This window comes from Protopterus annectens, chromosome 11.part0 (genome assembly GCF_019279795.1).
Source record: "Protopterus annectens isolate FY-2018-M chromosome 11.part0, PAN1.0, whole genome shotgun sequence".
In the NCBI taxonomy this organism is placed as follows: Eukaryota; Metazoa; Chordata; order Ceratodontiformes; family Protopteridae; genus Protopterus; species Protopterus annectens.
In genome coordinates, this window is record NC_056745.1 from 1,365,310,869 (window position 1) to 1,365,331,956 (window position 21,088).

The 21,088-nt window shown below is 43.2% G+C and overlaps 1 protein-coding gene across 1 annotated transcript in view; it reads left to right on the forward strand.

The window, feature by feature from the left end:
- EXOC4 (exocyst complex component 4) overlaps positions 1–21,088 on the forward strand; it is a gene marked incomplete in the record, with an annotated part of 4,032,161 nt that overhangs the window by 319,806 nt on the left and 3,691,267 nt on the right. The window contains 1 exon segment of the mRNA XM_044087318.1: positions 2,887–3,071. Coding sequence (XP_043943253.1) covers positions 2,887–3,071 — 185 coding nt within the window.

The following is a 21,088-nucleotide window of genomic DNA, read 5'->3' on the forward strand; positions in this document are numbered from 1 at the left end:
GGGGCGTCCCTACAAGGGACATCCTAGAAGCTGCTACCTGGAGTTCTGTACATAGTTTCACCATGCATTATCATTTGCCAGTTTTCTCTAAATCCAGAGCTGGTTTTGTCACTGCAGTCTTGCAGGGCCTTATAGCTGGTCCTAATTCTATTTAAATTCCTCCTCCCAACCTTAGCTTAGGGAATCTACCCAAATGTAATGACTGCAATAGTGAAACACGAAAAACTTAGTACAGTTGTGTACACTTACCATAAATGTAGATGTTGGAGTGTATTCACTGTTGCAGTCCTGCTTACCCTCCCTCCAGCCCCCTTTCCTCTTTTGGCTATACCTCTGCTCAAAAAGCTTTTTGGCGTATTTGCTTTTTTGTTGGCGGTATATCCTTGTATTATAGAGTTAATTGCTTCCCATTAGGGGGGCACCTGACATCTGGGGCAAGAAAAACTGATGTAATGGTGTCAGCTGCATGTTTTATACCCCTGACGACCTGACGTCATGGAAGAAGGGACAGCAACTGACGCAGGACCCAAGACTTAGTTAATCAGGCCGACTGAGGGTTGCTGCAAGCAGATAACCCAAATATAATGACTGCAACAGTGAATGCACTCAAACATCTACATTTACGATGCAAGGTTTAAATCCTTGTAGCATACAATTGGCTATACCACCAACTGTTCTACTAGTATGATCATTATGCATAATGTCATAGCCAGGAGGCAGTATTTCTTCATGTTTTGCGCTTGATTTAAGTTATGTTTCTGTTACTGCGATTATGTCAGGGGGATAGAGAGCTATCCAGTTAAGCAGGTCTGTTATTTTTAGTACATATACTGCAGGTGCAACATATTTTGATTTTAATAAGGTTGTTCCAGAAAGGTGTATTAAGATTGCTGAAGACAGTATTATGTATGGGAGGTCCTTGAGCAGGGAGAATGACCTCATATTATAGAAATAATTTTTGCTTGGGTCTCAGCTGGAGCATAGGTTTTGGAAAAGGCTTGGATATATCTGGTTTAATGTAGATTTGTTATTTAAAATTTGTATCTATTTTTAGTTACATTTGTTTAAATTTAATATTTATATATTTGTTTTGCTGTAGATACTTTACAATTGACACGTCAGTAGTGTTGATGTTCATCTTGAAGTGAGACAGTCCTCCTTAGATTGCAGTTAACAGGCCCTTGCCCTGCCCCAGGTGTGGGGGGAGGTGCATACTCACTGACATTTGTTTCATAAATAACTGATGTTATTATTTATGGTATATAATAATGTGCCATGTCTTATGTGGCTGGGCAGAAATAGAGTTGATGTTGATTTAGCAGCTTGTATCCTCCACTTCCGGGCTCAAGTAGGAGGTCATTTTAATTGAGTGATAATTATGTTAACATACTTAACTGTACTTTCAAAATATTTTAATTAATTTTAAGATGCCTTGAGTATTTTTCATTAAACAGTTTTTAAATTAATACAGTTTTATCTTGATTCTTGGTACAGTGCTGAGTGACAAGGTAACTTGGTGCATGTGAATAAAGGATCATAGGAACTTACTGGGCTAATGGTCCTAGGGCCCTTACATGCCTAGCCAACTTCTACCCTTATTTCCATGATAAGCACCTAATGCCCATGTCCATGAGGGACACAGGTGGAACCCCCAGGGGTGAATTTACAGTTACTCATCCAGTCATCTAGATTGCCTTTAAAGCAGGCCAATGAGGTGCTCTGTTTGACATGAAGTGGAAGTCTGTTCCAAAGGTGTGGTAACCTTTAGGAGACAACTTGGTCCTTCCAGTAAGTTCTGTGAATGTCACATACCAGGTTAAGGTTTTTAGAGCGAGTAACCCATGTCCCATTTGACTTGTGGATATGCAGCATTTCCAATAAACCAGGGTCAGAGATTGCCTTATATACAAGGTAGAGATTGCCTCCGAGCAGTCTGTATGAAACAGAATAAAGGGACATTGATTTCAGACGATAGACATAAGACAGATGCTGAAGACCTTGAATTTTCCTTGTGAGAAACCTTTATGATTTCTCCAGTTGCTGTAGGTGGTTGGAAAGGTACATACCAAAAGGGGTGTTGTACTCGGTTATTGGCCTGATAAGAGAAGAGTACAGGGAGGTTATAAATTCTTTTTTCTGGAGGCAGTGCCCTTACTTATGAAACGAACAATATAGAATGCCCTTCTTGCCACTGTGGAGACATGGTCATCAAAGGTAAGATTTCTGTCAACCTGTGTGCCCAGGTCTCTCACCACTGATGCATACCTAGGGTGTTGCTATTGATGTGGTAGTTAGCAGGAATGTTGCTCTTACCGAAAGGGATGATGATGCATTTTTTGCATCGGGTTTAAGGCCATAACTTTGGCACCAATCATTTGTTTGTGTAAGACCCTCTGGAAGGATGTTAACATCATTCGGAAATTCTATGACCACTCCCAGTTTGCAGTCATCAGCAAACTTTGTCAGCCACAGTCCTTTAGTTTTTGCTTATACTTCGGAGAAATATATTCCAAACAGTAGAGGTCCCAGGACTGATCCCTGTGGAACACCACTGGTTACAGGTCTGCTTTTGGAGGGGGATTCCTCCATTTTGACTACATGTGTTCTATTACTGTGTCACTGACCCATCTAACGATATAAGGGTTGATACCTAGCTGGGTGAGTATGTCAGTGATGCCTGAGAGGGAGATAGTGCCAAAAGCCTTGGCTAAGTCTAGGTAGGCTGTATGCACAGATTTCTTCTCATCCAGGGCCTTGGTGACTGTCTCTAAGAAGTCCACCAGGTCTAAGAAGGGTTTAACTTTTAACCTTTGGAGATCTTGTCAGTATATATTTTATAAAATGATGATGCACATTAAAGTACACCTAAATCTGTTTGTGTTTCAGGTGTCAGCTGTGGACTCCTTGGAAGGACCGCTTCTACAAGTGGAGGGACTAAGTGATTTGAGGCTAGAACTGCACAGCAAGAAAGTTAATATGCACCTTGTTCTAATAGATGAGCTGCATCGCCATCTCTATATCAAGTCGACTGGCTGGCTGGGACAGAAACTCCGGGAGAAGGGGAAAACTAGGTCAGTATGGCATTTGTCATTTGTTGTGTTCATGTTCTAGATAAGCACATTAGTCAGTCATTGCTTCTGTCAAATGAACTTTATTATACTTTCCTTTCTACAGTAAGTGCATTTAATGTGATAAGTAGAACACACTTTTTTATTTGAGAGTGAACCATTAAAAAAAAAAAATACCTTTTATGTGTAGTTGTTTCTTTAAGTGCTTTGCAGTTTGGTAAATTGCAGCAGTTGTTTATGGTAAGATGGTAACTGTGTAAGAGACTGAAGGATATATTAGAATCTGTTAACGTTACTGTGATAATTTTGCTGATGTTCATCGTGTGACACTGCTGCAGTCATTACACTTGGGTTATCCTGCCATCAGGCGGTTCCCCAGCCGGCCTGGAGTTCCAAAGTCTTGGTCCGGCGTCGGTTGCTGTCACCTCCTCCCTGACGTCAGTGCGACAGGGCTATACAAGATGCAGCCGACACCATTTTCTTCAGTCTTTCTTACTGCGCGATGCCCGAAGCAAAAGCAGTTCGCAAGTGCCGGGCGGCCTACTCCTGAGATTTTCATTCTGAATCCAGAACCGAAGTCTTCTACAAAGCTAAGTACCCTGTTGGGGAAACCTTTTCTTGCCTCAGACCGATGTCAGTAAAAGTTATTAACTGTATTTCTTGTGGGAAGCAAATACCTCATAAGGATTTCCATTCTTATTGTATCCCATGCCTAGGCCCAGACCACTTTTACTGATTGTCGGTTTTGTGCTAGGTTTAATAAGCGCACTATTAAACGTCTGTTTGATTTTGCCCGACATTACTTTGGCAGAAAATTCAATTATACCATGCCGTTGGAACTTCCGATGACTGGTATTCATAAAAAGCGCAAAGACAAGGACAGGCATCCGAGGCCCAAAACTGACGACAAAGCCTCTTCTAGGCCAGTCACCGGTTCTCCGGTTTTCAGTGAGGCACCTTCGCAGCCCCTGACGACCTCCGACTCCCACATGGAGATGGCTGGGCCTTCGGGTGCACTAGCTTTTCAGCAGACCGAAACTGATCCTGCAGAGGGATCCGGAGTACCTGAGCTACCCGCAGCTTCAGAGGGTGTCTTCAGACCTACTCAGCTAAGCATTAAACCCTCTTCTAAGTCAAAGCCTCCTTTAAAAACTAAGAAACAAGTACAGCATTCTCCAGGACAGGCCTCCATGCCTAAGAAACAAATGCTCAAAATGGCCGAAGACCTAATCACTCTGATCAGGGGTTCCCATCCCCCACCTGATAAAAGGCCTAGACAGGATGCAGATTATGACTCATCCGACCAGGGGTCCATTTCCTCAGATTCATCCTCAGACCTGGGATATTCTTTACCCCCTTATGAGGATTCTGATGCTGAGGAATCTATTCCATCAGCCTCTCCGCCTGAGGATTACATACCACGAGGGAACATTTCCATTGGGAAGGCCAGGATTATTCAGAATCTAAGAAAAGGATCAGAGACTTCCTATTATTACCTCAACACAGACCTCTGGCTATTCCACCAGTGCCAGATATTGTGGATGATGTGTACACTGAATCCAGCTTAAATCCTGATTCCTTACCTCCAGCTCCAGTTAAACCGGACAGATATTACAGAGTCCCTGACTCGCACAAATTTCTGTATAAAAGCCCTGTTGATGATCCTGAAGCTATTTCTCAGGGACCCAAAGGGGTTAAGGCCTCATCAGCAAAGAACCCAGTTCCCTCTGACAGAGATTCCAGAGCACTAGACAGATGGGGAAAGAAAGTATATACGTCTGCAACTTTAGCAATGAGAGCCTTAAATTGCCAGTTTCACATGCTAAAATATCAGCAATTTTTGATGTCTCAGTTGAAACAAAAAATGCTTCCAGATACAGATCCTCCTAATTTTAAAGAAATGCAGGATTTATTGCATGCCGTTGAACAAGTGGGAAAGCATACTTTGTAATGTGGTTTTGATTCTTTAGAGGCCTCATGCAGAGCAGCAGTTACAGGCTCTGTCATTAGAATACATGCATGGTTAAAAGAGCATACGTTTACCAGATCATGTTAAAGCAAAATTACTGGATGCACCTTTACAGCAGGATGTTTTATTTGGAGTTAAGGCAGAAGAGGTATTAAAGAAAATGTGGGATAAGGCAAAATCTATGCAAACAGTGAAGGATTTCTTACAGGTTCAGCCTCCTCGATTTAGTAGAAACTGGCCAACAAAGAATTGGTCCTTTCCAGTTAATGACAGACCTCAAAGGGGCAGATACAGACAGCCAAGAGGTAGAGGTCAACCACAAGGTTCTTACAGGCCTCGACAGTGGGGTGCATCAGGCCAGAAGGAAGGGGAAGACAGGCACCAACCACATAAAAAACAGCCCCAATGACTTCCCACTCCAGCTGCCAAACAACTCACTCTTGGCAGCCCCTTTGGGCGGAAAACTGGCACTTTTCTATCACAATTGGCATATGATCATCCAAGACAAATGGGTTCTCAATATTATTTCAAAAGGTTACAGGTTCCACTTTCACACTCTGCCAAGGTTAAAAGGAATGCCAAATCTGCCACTAAACCAATGGGCAGAGGCCCAAAAACAAATTATGGCACTCATGAACATGGGAGCTATTCAAAAGGTACCACCACAGGAACAAAGGCAAGGATTTTACTCAAGACTCTTTCTGGTTCCCAGAAAAGACAAAGCCTGGAGGCCCATTCTGGATCTTTCTTCACTAAACACTTACCTGGATGTTCCGAAATTCAAAATGTTGACATTACAGCAGCTTCTTCCCATGCTGGGCAAGCAAGCTTGGCTCATGACTTTGGACCTAAAGGAGGCATACCTGCATGTCCCTATCAGACAAAACTGCAGAAGATACCTCAGGTTCATAGCTGGTCCAATGCACTATCAATACTCTGCACTTCCCTTTGGATTATCTACTGCGCCCAGGGTCTTCACAAAGTGCCTGGCACCAGTAATTGCATTTTGCAGACAGAAAGGAATTCAAATTTACCCGTACCTGGACGACTGCCTGATTCAAGCAGAGAGCAAGGACATTCTTCTAAAGCATCTGGCGTTTGTAAAAAAAGTTAAGTTGCCTGGGGTACACAGTAAACGAAAAGAAATCAAAATTAGTGCCCTCACAAGAGATAATATTTCTGGGTGCCAGCTTGAACACAACAGCCCAGATGGCTTATCTCACGCCAGACAAACAAGGACAAACTGACACAATACTTTCAATTGATGGCAACAAAGACCCAACTCCCTGCAAGAAAAATTCTGCAGGCCTTGGGCTTCATGGCATCTTGCATACTACTAATTCCATATGCCAGACTGTATATGAGGAAACTACAAAGGTACCTAAAAGAGTGTATGGTCTCAACACTGTCAAAGTTTGGAAACAGTTATGCCACTAATACCTTGCCTTCAACAGGAGTTTCGATGGTGGGCTCAAGCTTGTCACCTCAACAAGGAACAGCCTTTTACTCAACCCACAGCCAGGCAAACACTGACAACAGATGCATCGGATTACGCCTGGGGAGCACACATGGCAGGAAAATGTAATCAGGGCATGTGGCTTGCAGAACAACGGCATCTTCACATCAATCAAAAAGAGATGCTAGCTGTACAAAATGCCCTTATAGCTTTCAAGGACCTGTTGCATCCAGGACAACTACTACTAAAGACAGACAACACCACAGTTATGTGGTACATAAACAAGCAAGGGGGCACTCACTCCTACCCCCTCTGCAGACAAGCCATGACCTTGTGGAACACAGCTATAAACTATCAAGTTCATCTACAAGCACAATTCCTGCCAGGAGAGAAAAACACACTTGCAGACGACTTAAGCAGAAATATCATGGATCCCCACGAATGGGAATTGAATCCTCAAATATTCAGAATGATAACAAAGAAATGGTGGAGCCCGGACATAGATCTGTTTGTCTCCCCAATGAACTGCCAGCTAAAGAAATTCTGCACAAGGAGTTACCATCCGCAAGCATGGAAAGTGGATGCCCTCTCATTCAGCTGGACAAACCTACAAGTATATGCTTTTCCACCACTGCCTCTTCTCCCAAGGTACTCATAAAAGCCAGGCAAGAAGAACCAAAAATTATCCTGATTGCACCAGACTGGCCACGCCAGCACTGGTACCCAATCTTAAAAAACTTAGCACAAGGACCACCCTGGATTTTGCCTCAAATACCACATCTGCTGTCTCAGCAAAACAATCAGATACTCCACAGCCAGCTAAAGACACTAAACCTAGCTGCATGGAAGATTCCCTAGCCACGCAAGCAATGCCTCTCTCCAAAGCAGTTATGGATGTCATTCTGGAGGCCAGAAGGCCTAGTACCAGGAAAGCCTACTCGGATAAATGGAAGAGATTCTGTGCCTGGAACCAGGCTCACAGCCTTGATCCCCTTGTGCCAAACATTCCTCAGATACTACAATATTTGACTGAGATGCTGGACAAAGGCCTCTCCTTTTCATCCCTCAAGATCCACGCCTTGCCATCTCTGCACATTACAACACGGATCCACCATTTTTCTCTAATCCTTTGCTAAAACAGTACCTCAGAGGAGCTAAAAACATAAGACTGCCCCGTAGAGCACCTACTCCAACTTGGGACCTCAACTTTGTTTTGTAAAAATGAACTTTACCTCCTTTTGAACCAGCTAGCACGGCAGAATTAAAATACATTTCTTGGAAAACTGCTCTGCTCCTGGCAATAACTTCTGCAAGAAGAGTTTCAGAATTACAGGCACTAATGGCAGTGGAGCCTTTCCTCATTTTCCACCAGGACAGGGTGTCCTTAAGAACTAACCCTACGTTTATGCCTAAGGTGGTTTAAAGTGCGTCTCTAAACCAAACCATTCACTTGCCTACTTTTTATCCAAAACCACAGAATAAAGGGGTAAGACTACTGCATTCATTGGACATTCACAGGCAGTTACGCTTCTACTTGGACAAAACCAAAGCTTTCAGAAAATCTGAGCAATTATTGGTAGCATATGCTGCAGCAGCACAGGGAAAAGCTATTTCAAAACAGACTATTTCCAAATGGATAGGACATTGTATATGTTTCTGCTATACGCACCATGGAAAACCTGTGCCTAACAGCATTAGATCTCACTCCACCAGGGCAACAGCCACTTCAACTGCCTACCTCTGAGGAGTACCTACCAAGGATATTTTGGAAGCAGCAACATGGAGTTCTGTGCATACCTTCACCAAGCATTACCATCTGCCTCTATACTCTAAATCCAGAGCTGGCTTCGCCTCTGCAGTGCTGCAGGGCTTTATAGCCACCCCTAATGCCTTATAGAACCAACCACCCTACCTCAGCTTTGGGATTCTACCCAAGTGTAATGACTGCAGCAGTGTCACACGGTGAACATAGTACAGTTTTGTATCTACCATAAATGTAGATGTTTGAGTGTAGACACTGCTGCAGTCCAAGTTACCCTCCCTCCTTCCCCTCTTACTGGCTAGTACGTACCTAGTTTCTCCACCTTTTACTACCTATGGGGAGTATTTGCTGGTAGCTGAAAGTATGTTGTTTGCATTTCTTATGTATGGTTTATTAGCAATTTGAATTGCCTACCTATATGGGGGCACCTGACATCTGGGGCAAGAAAAACTGAAGAAAATGGCGTCGGCTGCATCTTATATACCCCTGTCGACTGACGTCAGGGAGGAGGTGACAGCAACCGACGCCGGACCAAGACTTTGGAACTCAGGCCGGCTGGGGAACTGCCTGACGGCAGGATAACCCAAGTGTTAATGACTGCAGCAGTGTCTACACTCGAACATCTACATTTATGGTAGGTACAAAACTGTACTTTTTTAACTTGGCTGCTTAATCTTGCTCTATCCTGAATGTACATTAGTGTTAATTTAGCAAGTATTTACTTAAATAGTTTCAACATTTTGGTGTAAACTTGCAAGCATTTACTAAAATAGTTTCAGAATTTTGGTGTAATCTAGCTACCACACTATAATATATCATAACTTGGAACAGCTTTCTTAATACCTTTGGGGAAAATAAATATCTCGGTGAGGTTAAAGTGGCTTTCTCCTAGTCACCCGCGGTAGTGGTGCTGTGGGTAGCATTGTCGCCTCACAGCAAGACATTGTCGCGTTCGATTCTCAGCTAGAGCGTCTTCTGTGTGGAGGCATGTGTGAATGGGCGTGCCTTCGTTGAAGGTTGTGCGTCAGGGCTGATAACCCGGCACGTAAAAATCCACTACCAAACATTAGCGGACCGGAGTTCCGCTGTGGCGACCCCTAACCAGGATAAGCCGAAAGACACAACAACAACAACTTCATCTTTATTTGTTTACAGTAACCACTTGACATGTCATATTTAGGTTGATCTGATCTTTTACATTTGTTACAGTCTCCCTTTTGGTATACATTTTTTATTATGGGCTTTGTTGCTGTAGCTATTAGCATGGTAAAATATCACAGTGCTTTATATTTTAATGTTTTTTCCCTGTAAGCATTATGTGCCCAACCATGTCTGAAAAGAGCCCATAGGTTCACTGCTGTCACCTGGAGAATAATAAATGCGTTAAGAGATTGTGTTTGTATAGAGTTTGTAGTATTTGAGATTGGACATAAATAGATGCAGAGTAACTGAAATGAGAGAGTTTGAGTACTGTAGGTACGTGACTTCATGGAAATAAAATTAAGCAGCTTGGGAGTGTCTTGGTTTGGTCAGCTCAAAAGCAGACAGAAGCAGTACTGTTAGACAGGGCGTGCCATTCAGTGTTTGACTTGACAATATTCTCGATGTTCTTTGTGTTTCACTGTTGCAGTCATCACATTTGGGTTATCTGCTTGCAGTAGCCCTCAGTCGGCCTGATTATCAAAATCTTGGGTCCTGCGTCAGTTGCTGTCTAATTTTCCCTGACGTCAGGTAGTCTGGTAGAAAGCATGCAGCCAACGCCATTACATCAGTCTTTCTTGCCGTGTGGTGCCCGAAGCAGAAGCAGTTTGCGAGTGCCGGTTGGCTCCTGAAATTTTTGTTTTCGAGTTTCAGAACCTAAGTCTTCAACTAAAGCTAAGTACCCTGTTGAGGAAACTTTTTCCTGCTCTAAACCGATGTCATTAAAAGTCAATAATTGTATTTCTTGTGGAAAGCAAATACCTCATAAAGATTTTCATTCGTACTGTATTCCTTGCCTAGGCCCTGAACACGACGTACTTCGCTGTCTGATTTGTGCCTTATTTAAACCACGAACTACTCGTGGTCAGTACATTTTCACTTCTAAATATTTTAGTGCTCAGTTCAATTATCCAGATATGACTTCGGTAAGCCACCCGACTACCGACATTCTTAAAAAATGCAAAGATAAAGACAGACAGGCCGCCTGGGTCCAAAGCTGCCAACGACGCTTCTCCTAAGCTAGTCGCCAGTTCGCTGGTACTCAGTGAGGCACTTTTGCAGCCCCTGTTACCCCCTACTTCAGATTCGCAGGCCTCTACTGAGACCCATTCGGAGTCAGGTATGCTGCGAGATGCTTCAACTGTGGAACCTGCGGATGTCTCTACCTTGGATGGGTCCGAAGCTGAGGGTGTATTCAGGTGTACTGACTTGCATATTAAACCGATGCCATCTTCTTCTTCTAGGCCTAAAACTCGAACCATGCCTAGGAAACTGACACCCAGACCGCATGGTCAGGCCTCTATGCCTAAAAAACAAATGATAAGAATGGCTGAAGACCTTATTACTTTAATCAGGGTAAGCTAACCATTTCTCTAAGAGACCTAGGACTGAATTTGCTTATGATACTTCTGCCCAGGATTCTGAAATTTCTGTCTTCTCTGATGACCAGGATTTACCCTTATCTAGCTATGAGGATTTTGATGCAGAGAACTCTATTCCCTCTTCTTCTCCCCCTAGGATTTTTCTTTTGGTGAAACCGTGCATACTCTTAGGGGACATTTTTGCTGGGAAAGCCAGGATTACTTTGATTCTAAAAAGAGGCTTAGAGATTCCTTACTCCTGCCCCAACACAGGACTTTAGCTATCCCTCCTGTGCTGGGCATTGTTGACGATGCCTTTTCGAAATCTAGCTTGGCCCCTGACTCTTACCTCCTTCTCCCAGAAAACCTGATAGATATTACAGGGTTCCTGATTCTCGCAAGTTCCTTTTTAAAAATCCTACTGCGGATCATGAGACCATTTCACAGGGACCCAAGGGCATTAAGGCTACTACTGCCAAAAATCCTACCCCCTCTGATAGAGATTCAAGGGCCCTGGATAGATGGGGTAAGAAGGTATACAACTCTGCAACCTTGGCCATCAGGGCCTTAAATTGCCAGTTTCATATGTTAAAGTATCAGCAGCATATTATTGGATTGCTTAAACAGAAAATGATGTTGATTCCTGATTGTGCTGAAAATAAGGATTTACAGGATTTAATGCATTCTGCTGAACAGGTTGGAGAACATACTTTGCAATGTGGTTTTGATTCACTAGAGGCATCTTGCAGGGCTGCTGTCACTGGGTCTCTACTTAGAAGGCATGCTTGGCTTAAGGAGCAATCTTTGCCAGATCATGTTAAAACTAAATTGCTGGATGCTCCCTTAAATCAGGACCGCCTGTTTGGCGACAAAGCAGAAGCTGTTCTTAAAAAGATGGAGGAAAAAGCTAAATCTATGCAAACTGTTACAGATTTCTTACAAGTGTAGCCTCCTAGATTTAGTAGTCATTGGCCTTCAAAAATTGGTCCTTTCCTGTCGCTTCCAGGCCTTCTCATTTCAAACCCAGAACCAGCAGAACACCCAGGCTTCAGTCCCAGGGTATGCACAGGACTAAGCAGTGGAGGCTCCCACTTCCAAATCGGGGAGTAGTAAGACTCCCCCCTATGGTAAGCTGTCTCAATGACTTAACTTTAAAACTTCCAAGCACTTCTCAACTGACTGCTCCTTTAGGGGGAAACATTGCTCTGCAAGCAAAAAACTGGGAAATCATTACCCAGGACAAATGGGTTTTAAACATAGTTTCCCAAGGATACAGATTTCACTTCCACATGTTACCAACCCCAAACGGTTGGCCAGATCTACCCCCAAATCAGTGGGCAGAGGCTCAAAAGCAAGTACTCTCTCTCTTTAGATTAAATGCTATTCAGACTGTACCAGAAGAGGAAAAAGGACAAGGTTTCTACTCAAGACTTTTCCTGGTACCCAGAAACGACAACTCATAGCGTCCTATCCTGGACCTGTCTATCCTAAACACCTTTTTGGTGATTCCAAAATTGAAGATGCTAACTCTTCACCAGTTGCTTCCTATGATAGGCAAAGATGCCTGGCTGGCAACACTGGATTTAAAGTAAGCCTACCTGCACATCCCAATCAGGGAATCTTGCAGAAAATACCTACGTTTCAAAGCAGGCTGCATGCACTATCAGTTCTCTGCACTGCCCTTTGGCTTATCTACTGCACCCAGGAGGGTATTCACAAAGTGCCTAGCTCCAGTCATTGCATTTTGCAGACAAAGAAATATTCAAATATACCTATACCTGGACGATTGTCTAATTCAGGCAGACAGCCAGGACATACTTCTGAATCATCTGGCATTTGTACAAAAGGTGTTAACTTGTCTGGGGTACACCATAAACGAAAATAAATCACATCTGGTACCCTATCAACAAATTATATTACTGGGAGCAAGCTTGAACATAATTTCCCAGATGGCTTTCCTCACGCGAGAGAAGCAAATTCATTTGACAACTTACTTCAAACTAGTGACCTTGCCTATGGTTAGAATTCCTTTGGTGGGCAGAGGCCTGCCACCATAACAAGGGACTACCATTCACTCTATCCCCTGCCGCCCAAACCCTAACAACAGATGCGTCAGACTCTGCATGGGGTGCTCACCTGGCAGGGAAGTGCATTCAGGGCAAATGGAACCCAAGTCAAATGCACCTGCATATCAACCAAAAAGAAATGTTAGCTGTGCAGAATGTTATGACAGCCTTCAAGGACCACATTCTTGCAGGACAATTAATGGTAAAGACGGATAACATCACTGTTATGTGGTACATAAACAAGCAGGGGGGCACCCATTCTTACCCCCTCTGCAGACTAGCCATGGCTCTGTGGAACACAGCCTTGAGCTACCAAGTGCATCTACAGGCTCAGTTCCTGCCAGGAAAACTAAATACACTGGCAGATGAACTAAGCAGAAATCTCATGGACCCACACGAGTGGAAACTGGAACCAAAGATTTTCAACAGGTTGATCAACAAATGAGTGATCCCAGATATAGACCTGTTTGCCATCCCCCAGAACTAGCAATTGGACAAATTCTGCACAAGGACTCCCCACAAACAAGCTTGGAAAGTGGATACTCTGTCCTTCAGCTGGAAAACTATCAGTTTATGCCTTTCCTCCTCTGCCTCTCCTCTCCAAAGTATTACTAAAGATCAAACAGTACAGACCATTGATGATGCTGATTGCACCAGACTGGCCACGCCAACACTGGTACCCCCTCTTGCGCAGTGTGTCACAGCTGGCCCCTTGGCACCTACCTCAGACCCCTACCCTGCTGTCTCAGCAGGTGAGTCAGATTCTGCACCCCCAGCTTCAAACCCTGAACCTGGTAGCCTGGCTAATTACCTAATCTCTCCGTTACCATCCCTAAGTAAGCAAGTGTTGGATGTCATTTTGGAGGCAAGGAGGCCTAGCACTGGAAAATCTTATGCTGAAAAATAGAAAAGATTCTGTGCCTGGAACCAAACTCAAGGGATGGCCACAGCAGCGCCCAATTTACCTCAGATTCTTCAATACTTAACTGAGATGCTTCACATGGGCCTTTCCTTTTCCTCCATCAAAGTTCACGCCTCAGCCATTTCAACTCATTACAACACAGAACCACCCCTTTTTTCTCACCCACTGCTCAAGCAGTTCCTCAGAGGGGCCAAAACCTTAAGACCACCCAGGAGAGCCGAAACTCCAGCCTGGGACCTTAATTTTGTATTGGAAAAACTCACTGTTCCTCCTTTTGAGCCAGCTGCAACTGCAGAGTTAAAATTCCTTTATTGGAAAACAGCTTTCCTTTTAGCAATCACTTCAGCAAGAAGGGTGTCTTAATTACAGGCCCTTATGGCAGTGGAGCCTTTCATCATCTTTCATGTGGACAGGGTGTCCCTCAGGACCAATCCCTCTTTCTTGCCCAAAGTGGTATCCAGTGTGGCTCTTAATCAGTCCATTCATTTGCCAGCCTTCTTTTCTAATCCACAGAACAAAGGGGAACAGATACTGCACTCCTTAGATGTGCACAGACAACTTAGATTTTACTTGGACAGGACTAAACCTCAAAGAAAATCTGAACTGCTGGTGGCATTTGCTGCAGGGGCAGAGGGGAAGGCTATTTCAAAGCAAACCATTTCTAAATGGATAGGCCATTGCATTAATTTGTGCTATAAGCACCATGGAAAACCTATCCCACAGGGGATTAGACCCCATTCAACCAGGGCTGCATCTACCTCTACAGCCTTTCTCAGAGGTGTCCCTACCAGAGATATCCTAGACGCTGCTGCCTGGAGTTCTGTACATACTTTCACCAAGCATTACCATTTGCCAATTTTCTCTAAATCCAGAGCTGGCTTTGCCACTGCAGTCTTACAGGGTCTTATAGCTGGTCCTAATGCTAACTAAATTCCTTCTCCCATCCTTAGCTTTGGGAATCTACCCAAATGTGATGACTGCAGCAGTGAATACGAAGAACATAGTACAGTTGTGTACACTTACCATAAATGTAGATGTTAGAGTGTATTCACTGTTGCAGTCCTGGTTACCCTCCCTCCAGCCCCTGACTTCTTTTGTCTGTACCTCGATTCTCCTCTACTATACTTAAAAGCTTTTTGGTGTATTTGCTTTTTCATTGGAGGTATAACCTTGTATATTTATATTTAATTGCTTCCCATTAAGGGGGGCACCTGACATCTGGGGCAAGAAAAACTGATGTAATGGCGTTGGCTGCATGCTTTATACCCCTGAATACCTGACGTCACGGAAGATGAGACAGCAACCGACGCAGGACCGAAGACTTTGATAATCAGGCCGACTGAGGGCTACTGCAAGCAGATAACCCAAATGTGATGACTGCAACAGTGAATACACTCGAACATCTACATTTATGGTAAGTGTACACAGCTGTACTTATTGTACCTTGGGGATTAATGTGTAAGTTATGTCCAGGTTCCTACTTCTCATTTCACATCTTCATACCAAATATTTTCATAAGTTTCTTCAGAAATCAACCCTCTCATTATATTTTCTAGTGTTGTTCTCCCTGATACAGCTTCACAACTGGTTTTTACCTGTGCAGCCTGTAAGCACGGCTGCACAGGTAAAAACCACACCCTCCAAAGCCAAGAACACAGCATCCATGGGACCTGACAACATCCCAGGCTGCATTCTTCACGAACTACAGAACGATCTGGCACCCCAACTAAGTATCTGCATACAGTGATGGTTATCCCACTCCACAAAGGGGAATCCACCATGGACCCCGGAAACTACCGCCCCATTAGCTTGATGAGCCTGGTCTGAAAGGCCATGGAATGAATCATCATGGAACTTATAAACAAAGACATTGGTAATCTCCAAACTCTGGACCCCACCCGTTTCGGGTTTGTAAAAGGCAGATCATATCTCCTAAACCTGATAGACTTCTTTGAAGCAGTCACCAAAGCCGTAGATGAGGGTAAGGTGGTTCACAGTGTATCTAGATCTTGCTAAGGCTTTCAGCACCATCCCCCACTTTGGAATTATAGATAAACTCACTAAACTAGGTATAAATACCTATGTCACAAGATGGGTTGCCAACTGACTCACTGACAGAACCCACACTGAAAGTAGCAGACTCCAAATCCGACTTCAGACCAGTGACAAGTGGAGCACCACAGGGTTCAGTCCTGGGTCCTCTCCTGTTTGGTATCTACTTCTCTGAAGTACAGGCTAACACAGAATTTTTTTGGCTAATGAAGTTTGCAAATGACTGCAAACTAGGAGCCATAATCAAAACTCCTAACGATGTGGACATCCTACAAAAGGGCCTCACTGAGTTGGCCTCAAGCTCAATGCCAAAAAGTGCATTGTCATCCCTTTTGGTAAAAACTCTGTACCCATGAACTACCACATAGGCGGTAGTCTACATAACACCGAAAGTGTAATAAAAGACCTTGGGACACAGGTAGACAGTAGTCTCTCCTTTGATAATCATGTCGCCACAGTAGTCAGGAAATCCTTCTACGTGCCACATAAAAGGTTTCTCATCCAGGAAAAAATAGGTATTTTTTCCCCTGTACTCATCAGTCATTAGACCCATTATAAAGTACAATGCCCCTTTTGGTATGTACCTCACAAGACGTATACAACAACTGGAAAGCCCGCAGAAATACCTCACAAAGAAGATTACTGGCCTCAAACAGATGCCATACGCAGACCATTTAAAAAAACTCCTGCTTTACTCCGTCGCATATCGCATACTCATAGGCAATCTCTGCCTAATATACAAAGCTATGTCAAACCCAGAGTTGTTGGACATGCTATACTTAAAGAAATCCCAATCCCTCCGTGCTACATGCTCTAGGGACCTAAACCTTGTCACCACAATAAACAGAATATGCTGGAGGGATAGATTACTGTCCCAGAGACTTCCCATACTCTGGAAAAAAATTACCTATCTATATCAAACAAAGCTCCTCATTAGCACTCTTCAAGAAAAATCTTGATGATAGGATGGGAAATAGGAAATTCACCCTGGGGATCACATCTGTGGCACTGCTCGACAGGGGCACAGGAAAATAATTTTCTTGGGTGGCAAAAGCCAGGATACCTTTTTGGCTAGGCTTATATAGGCCCTAGAGCCAATAGCCTAGTACCTACCTCTGAACTATTGCAAATCAAGTTCTAGTCCCCACTTCTAAGTAATATTCCCTGTTGAAAGATGGTTGTTTCTTACAAGATTTTTTTAACCTCCATGATAGCAGTTTTTGGTAGAATATAAACACATGCCAGAGTAATTCTCCTCCCTTGCAGATAGCCTCTTACTACCAAAAATCTACCATTATTATCTTTTTTCGCTCTTCTGTCACTATTAGAGCCCCTCTAGTAATCTGCATCACTCCACTTTTCTTTTGTCCTTGATATTCTGCGGAATATCCATCCTGAAATGATTTCTTTGTCAAATTCACATGCTCATTTATTTCCAAGTTTGTCTCCAGCAGCTTTGCTATTTGCTGTCTGCATTTTTTAATATAATCAAGTGCTGTTTCCTTTTTGTCTATACCTGTAAGGCCATTTACTTTCCAAGGTGATATGGGAAGTGTTGTCATTATGGTGAAAAACTGTTATTCCCACCTTTTATGTCTGACAGTTTTTTGAATGTGCATTTCCAACTTTTGTCTTGCATGCACACACTAATGTTTGGCAGGCTGATCTTTTATGCAGTTGTTAGGCTCAAATGGAGATGAGAATGATGTCACGCTTTTTGTTTTGATGGAAATCATCAACCAAAAAACTTAAGTAAACTTTCAGAACACTGCATCCCTGTTAAATTTGAAAAAACACACAAAAATATGTACATCTTCAAACAATTAAGTTTAACATTGCAAATAGGAACAGTTGCCCCATATTGACAGCTACACCCATAGGCAGTAACTAAGGTTACCCATGCTGAAGCCCATGTTACAGCCTATGTTCCCATTTACAGTGAGTGCTGTGTGTTCTTTTCTTATCTGTATTCCCCTCTCAGATGTGAAAAGTAGCTTGTATGCATTCAGAAAACATTAACTTATAGCCCTAAGAAAAAGTGCACTGGCTATGTTTAAATAAAACTAAGTTGTACACTGCAATATTAAATGGATTAAAGTATCAAGGCTGCTAGAGAGACTGTCTCGTATTCACTTCCCATAATTTTAGTCACCATTTTTCATTGAACTGCTTGCCATTGTACCTTTAAATATTTCGCCTTTCTCTCAGCTAAGAATGCTCAGAACTGTCAAGGTTAATTGCTTGCACCTGCAGACAAAAAAAAAAAAAAGCAAACAACTTTGTATGGATTGGAATTGCTGGTACAGAATCGTATGGTGGACTTTTTTGTTGCTGTGGCCCTGAAAAAGACTCCAACCCCACAGAGCCTCATGGTCAATCCTGCAGAGAAAGATTCAAGAGCAGTAGACTGTTTCAGGAACCTGGTCTATGTGTTTGCCACCTTTTTACTTAAGGAGCTTAGTTGCCGGGTATACATGTTGTGATTCCAGTATCCTGGATCAAGTGCTGGTCTCAGAAGCGTATGAAAGAGCTCTCCACTACTCTCTCTACCATAAGCAATATTGCCATGCACTTAGTTCATTGAGCAGCAGAAGATGCAGCATGAACCAGTGTTACTGTATACCATAATGCCTAGGTTTTTCTTATGGATTTTGAGTAGAATTCTAAAGGAACTTTCATTAATGTTCCCAATTGACTCTGACTTTATGGACCAATGATTAGGAAAAGATGGAGGAAAGTAAAAAGGAGGGTAAAAGCATTGCTGCTGCCAGATTTTTGACTTTTGTATGATTTAATAATATACAAGTCTGATGTGGTTCAGGTGCTGCTAACAGCAACACAACCACAAGCCAGGAAAGAAGTATGATAAACAAGGTGCTGGCTTTCATGGAAGATCCTAGGTAACCATTTGAAATGTTGGGATTCACTGGAGCGAATCCTGGAATGTGGGGACTGAATTCTTGAAAGAACTCTTTACATATGCTAAGTCCAAGATGCCATTTCTCAGAATATTCCCTTTTCTCTGAGGTATAGCAGTCTCAGAGTTGGTGTATTTAAGTTTGGGGGTGCAGGGCAGCTTGTCCCTTGCTCCCGTTGAAAAAAGAAGTTTGAATGATAAGAACAATTTTTGAGATTCACTCTTCTCCAGGTTTTCAGACATTTTTTTTGGTTGTTTGGCACTCAGCATTTCGAGTTCTGACATTTTAATAGGGAGGCAATATGCTAACCTAATGGTCTGTCCTTATCTGGATGACTGCTGCTGACAGCACTGACTGTAGGGAATTTAACATCAGCCAGGGACTCTACTGCAACATTTTTTTTTGTGGTGGATGCCTTTCTTTGCAAGGGCATCCATTCTGTAGAAAAGATTCCTTCTCTTATTCAGATAGTCCAAGATGTTTAATTTCAGAGCAATATTAGTAACCACATGCTTTAGGCATTTGGGGTTCATGGCAGCCCATGGGCTTTGTTTTACCATTTTTGAAGTTGCCCTTTTTAGGGTCTTCCAGTGGATGGTATTGATTCAGTGAAGTCAGTGATCAGATCTCATGTCAAGTCAAATCAGAATGCATTTTCAAAGGAAGACTGGCCAAGCTACATGGTCACAAAGCAAGGCCAAGCCTGTATGTCAGTGTCCTGGAAATGGAGGGCATTTCTTTTGACCCTATAGGCATCACAGGATTTCCTTCCCTGACAGGTGATTACCATACATTGCGACAGCATGGTGATGGTGTGGTATTTCAGCAAGAAAGGGGAAGGACAGTTATATCTCCTATACTGAGAGGCAGCGAGGTCATCATTGGCCATGTTCTGTGACTTTGTTCTCTTTTCTGCTAATATCAGTGTGCAGTGCTGAAAGAGGAGGAGGTCACCCTTTTTACTCTCTATAGTGTAGGGGACATACAGGCAACACTGTGTTGATTAGGTTCCCCCCATGTTTATGCACCCACTCGCTCCCCATTTGCAAGCTCTTTCACAAGCTTCAGAGACCACCTTAGAATCAGGTATATACCTCAGGCCCTCCTTGCAGAGAAACTTGCAGGGGGATCAGTTAGAGATCATTGTATTCCCTAGAGTGGATGTTGGGCAGTAACATCTTTCTGGAACTGGAACCTAGGTGGGGTGTGCCAGAAATCAACACACTGCTTCTTTGAGCAGCAGACAGCTGAAGAAATAATGCTTCAGAGCACCAGACAAAAAAATTGAGGATGCGGTTTTCAATTTGAACCTTTTGGTTCTACTTTGGTGGTCTTTGGTAATACAGACATTTCATACACTCTGACTTGCATCATGGAGGATGATTTGATTTTGTTACACTTTAGATACTAGGTCACAGAGGAAATGCTTAAAATAATGAATAGGTTCATAGGTTCATACTAGGCTATCTGCCCAAGGGCATTTATAAGCCTAGCCCAGAGTTTTGTGGCTTTCGCCACCCCTTTAGTTTGGAGGTTACTATGCCCATTATTTTGCTGTGCCTCTGTCAAGCAGTGACACTGAGATAATCCCTGGGGTATATCTGCGATCTTCCATCCATTGGTCAAGATTTCTCTTGAACAAAGCCAGCGAGGTGCTCTGCCTCACATGTACTGGGATTTTGTTCCACAGCATAGGGAGTCTCTGGGTGATGAATCTGTCCCTCCAGCACGTCCTATTAATAACCGTGTCAAGGTTTAAGAATGATGCTAGGATGCCTACTACTAAGAAATCCAACTTTCCTAAATGGAAATTTTCTCTGTGGTGAGAAAGGAGGAATCATTATTCCAGTTTTAAGGAGTGTCAGTGTTTCTGCAGTACCTATCAGAACTGTTTGAACAGGACTGGCTTTAAAAGAGACATGGAAGAGCTCTGTGATCACGTAGCACAGGCCGGTATGACCCTGACCATGAGTAGTAGCATCCTGCCCTCACCAAGAATGATACAACAGTATAACGAAAGAATTTTCAATTTCAACAATTGGCTAAGTTTCTAGTGTCATTCAAAGGGGATCCAGTGTCTGTCCGCCTGGGATGACATGCTCGACAAGCCACGCTACTTTGCTAGAGACGGCTTGCACCTGCCACCTTTAGACTTTTGAATACTAGCCAAGGCTTTTGCCACCCCCCATAGTGCCGTTTTTAGGCAAGGCTCAAAAGACAAACCCACCACTGTAAATAGCACAAGTAACAAAAATCTGAGGGTAATGCTACTCAGTGCCAGAAATCTAAACCTCAAAATGCACGCACTTGAGGC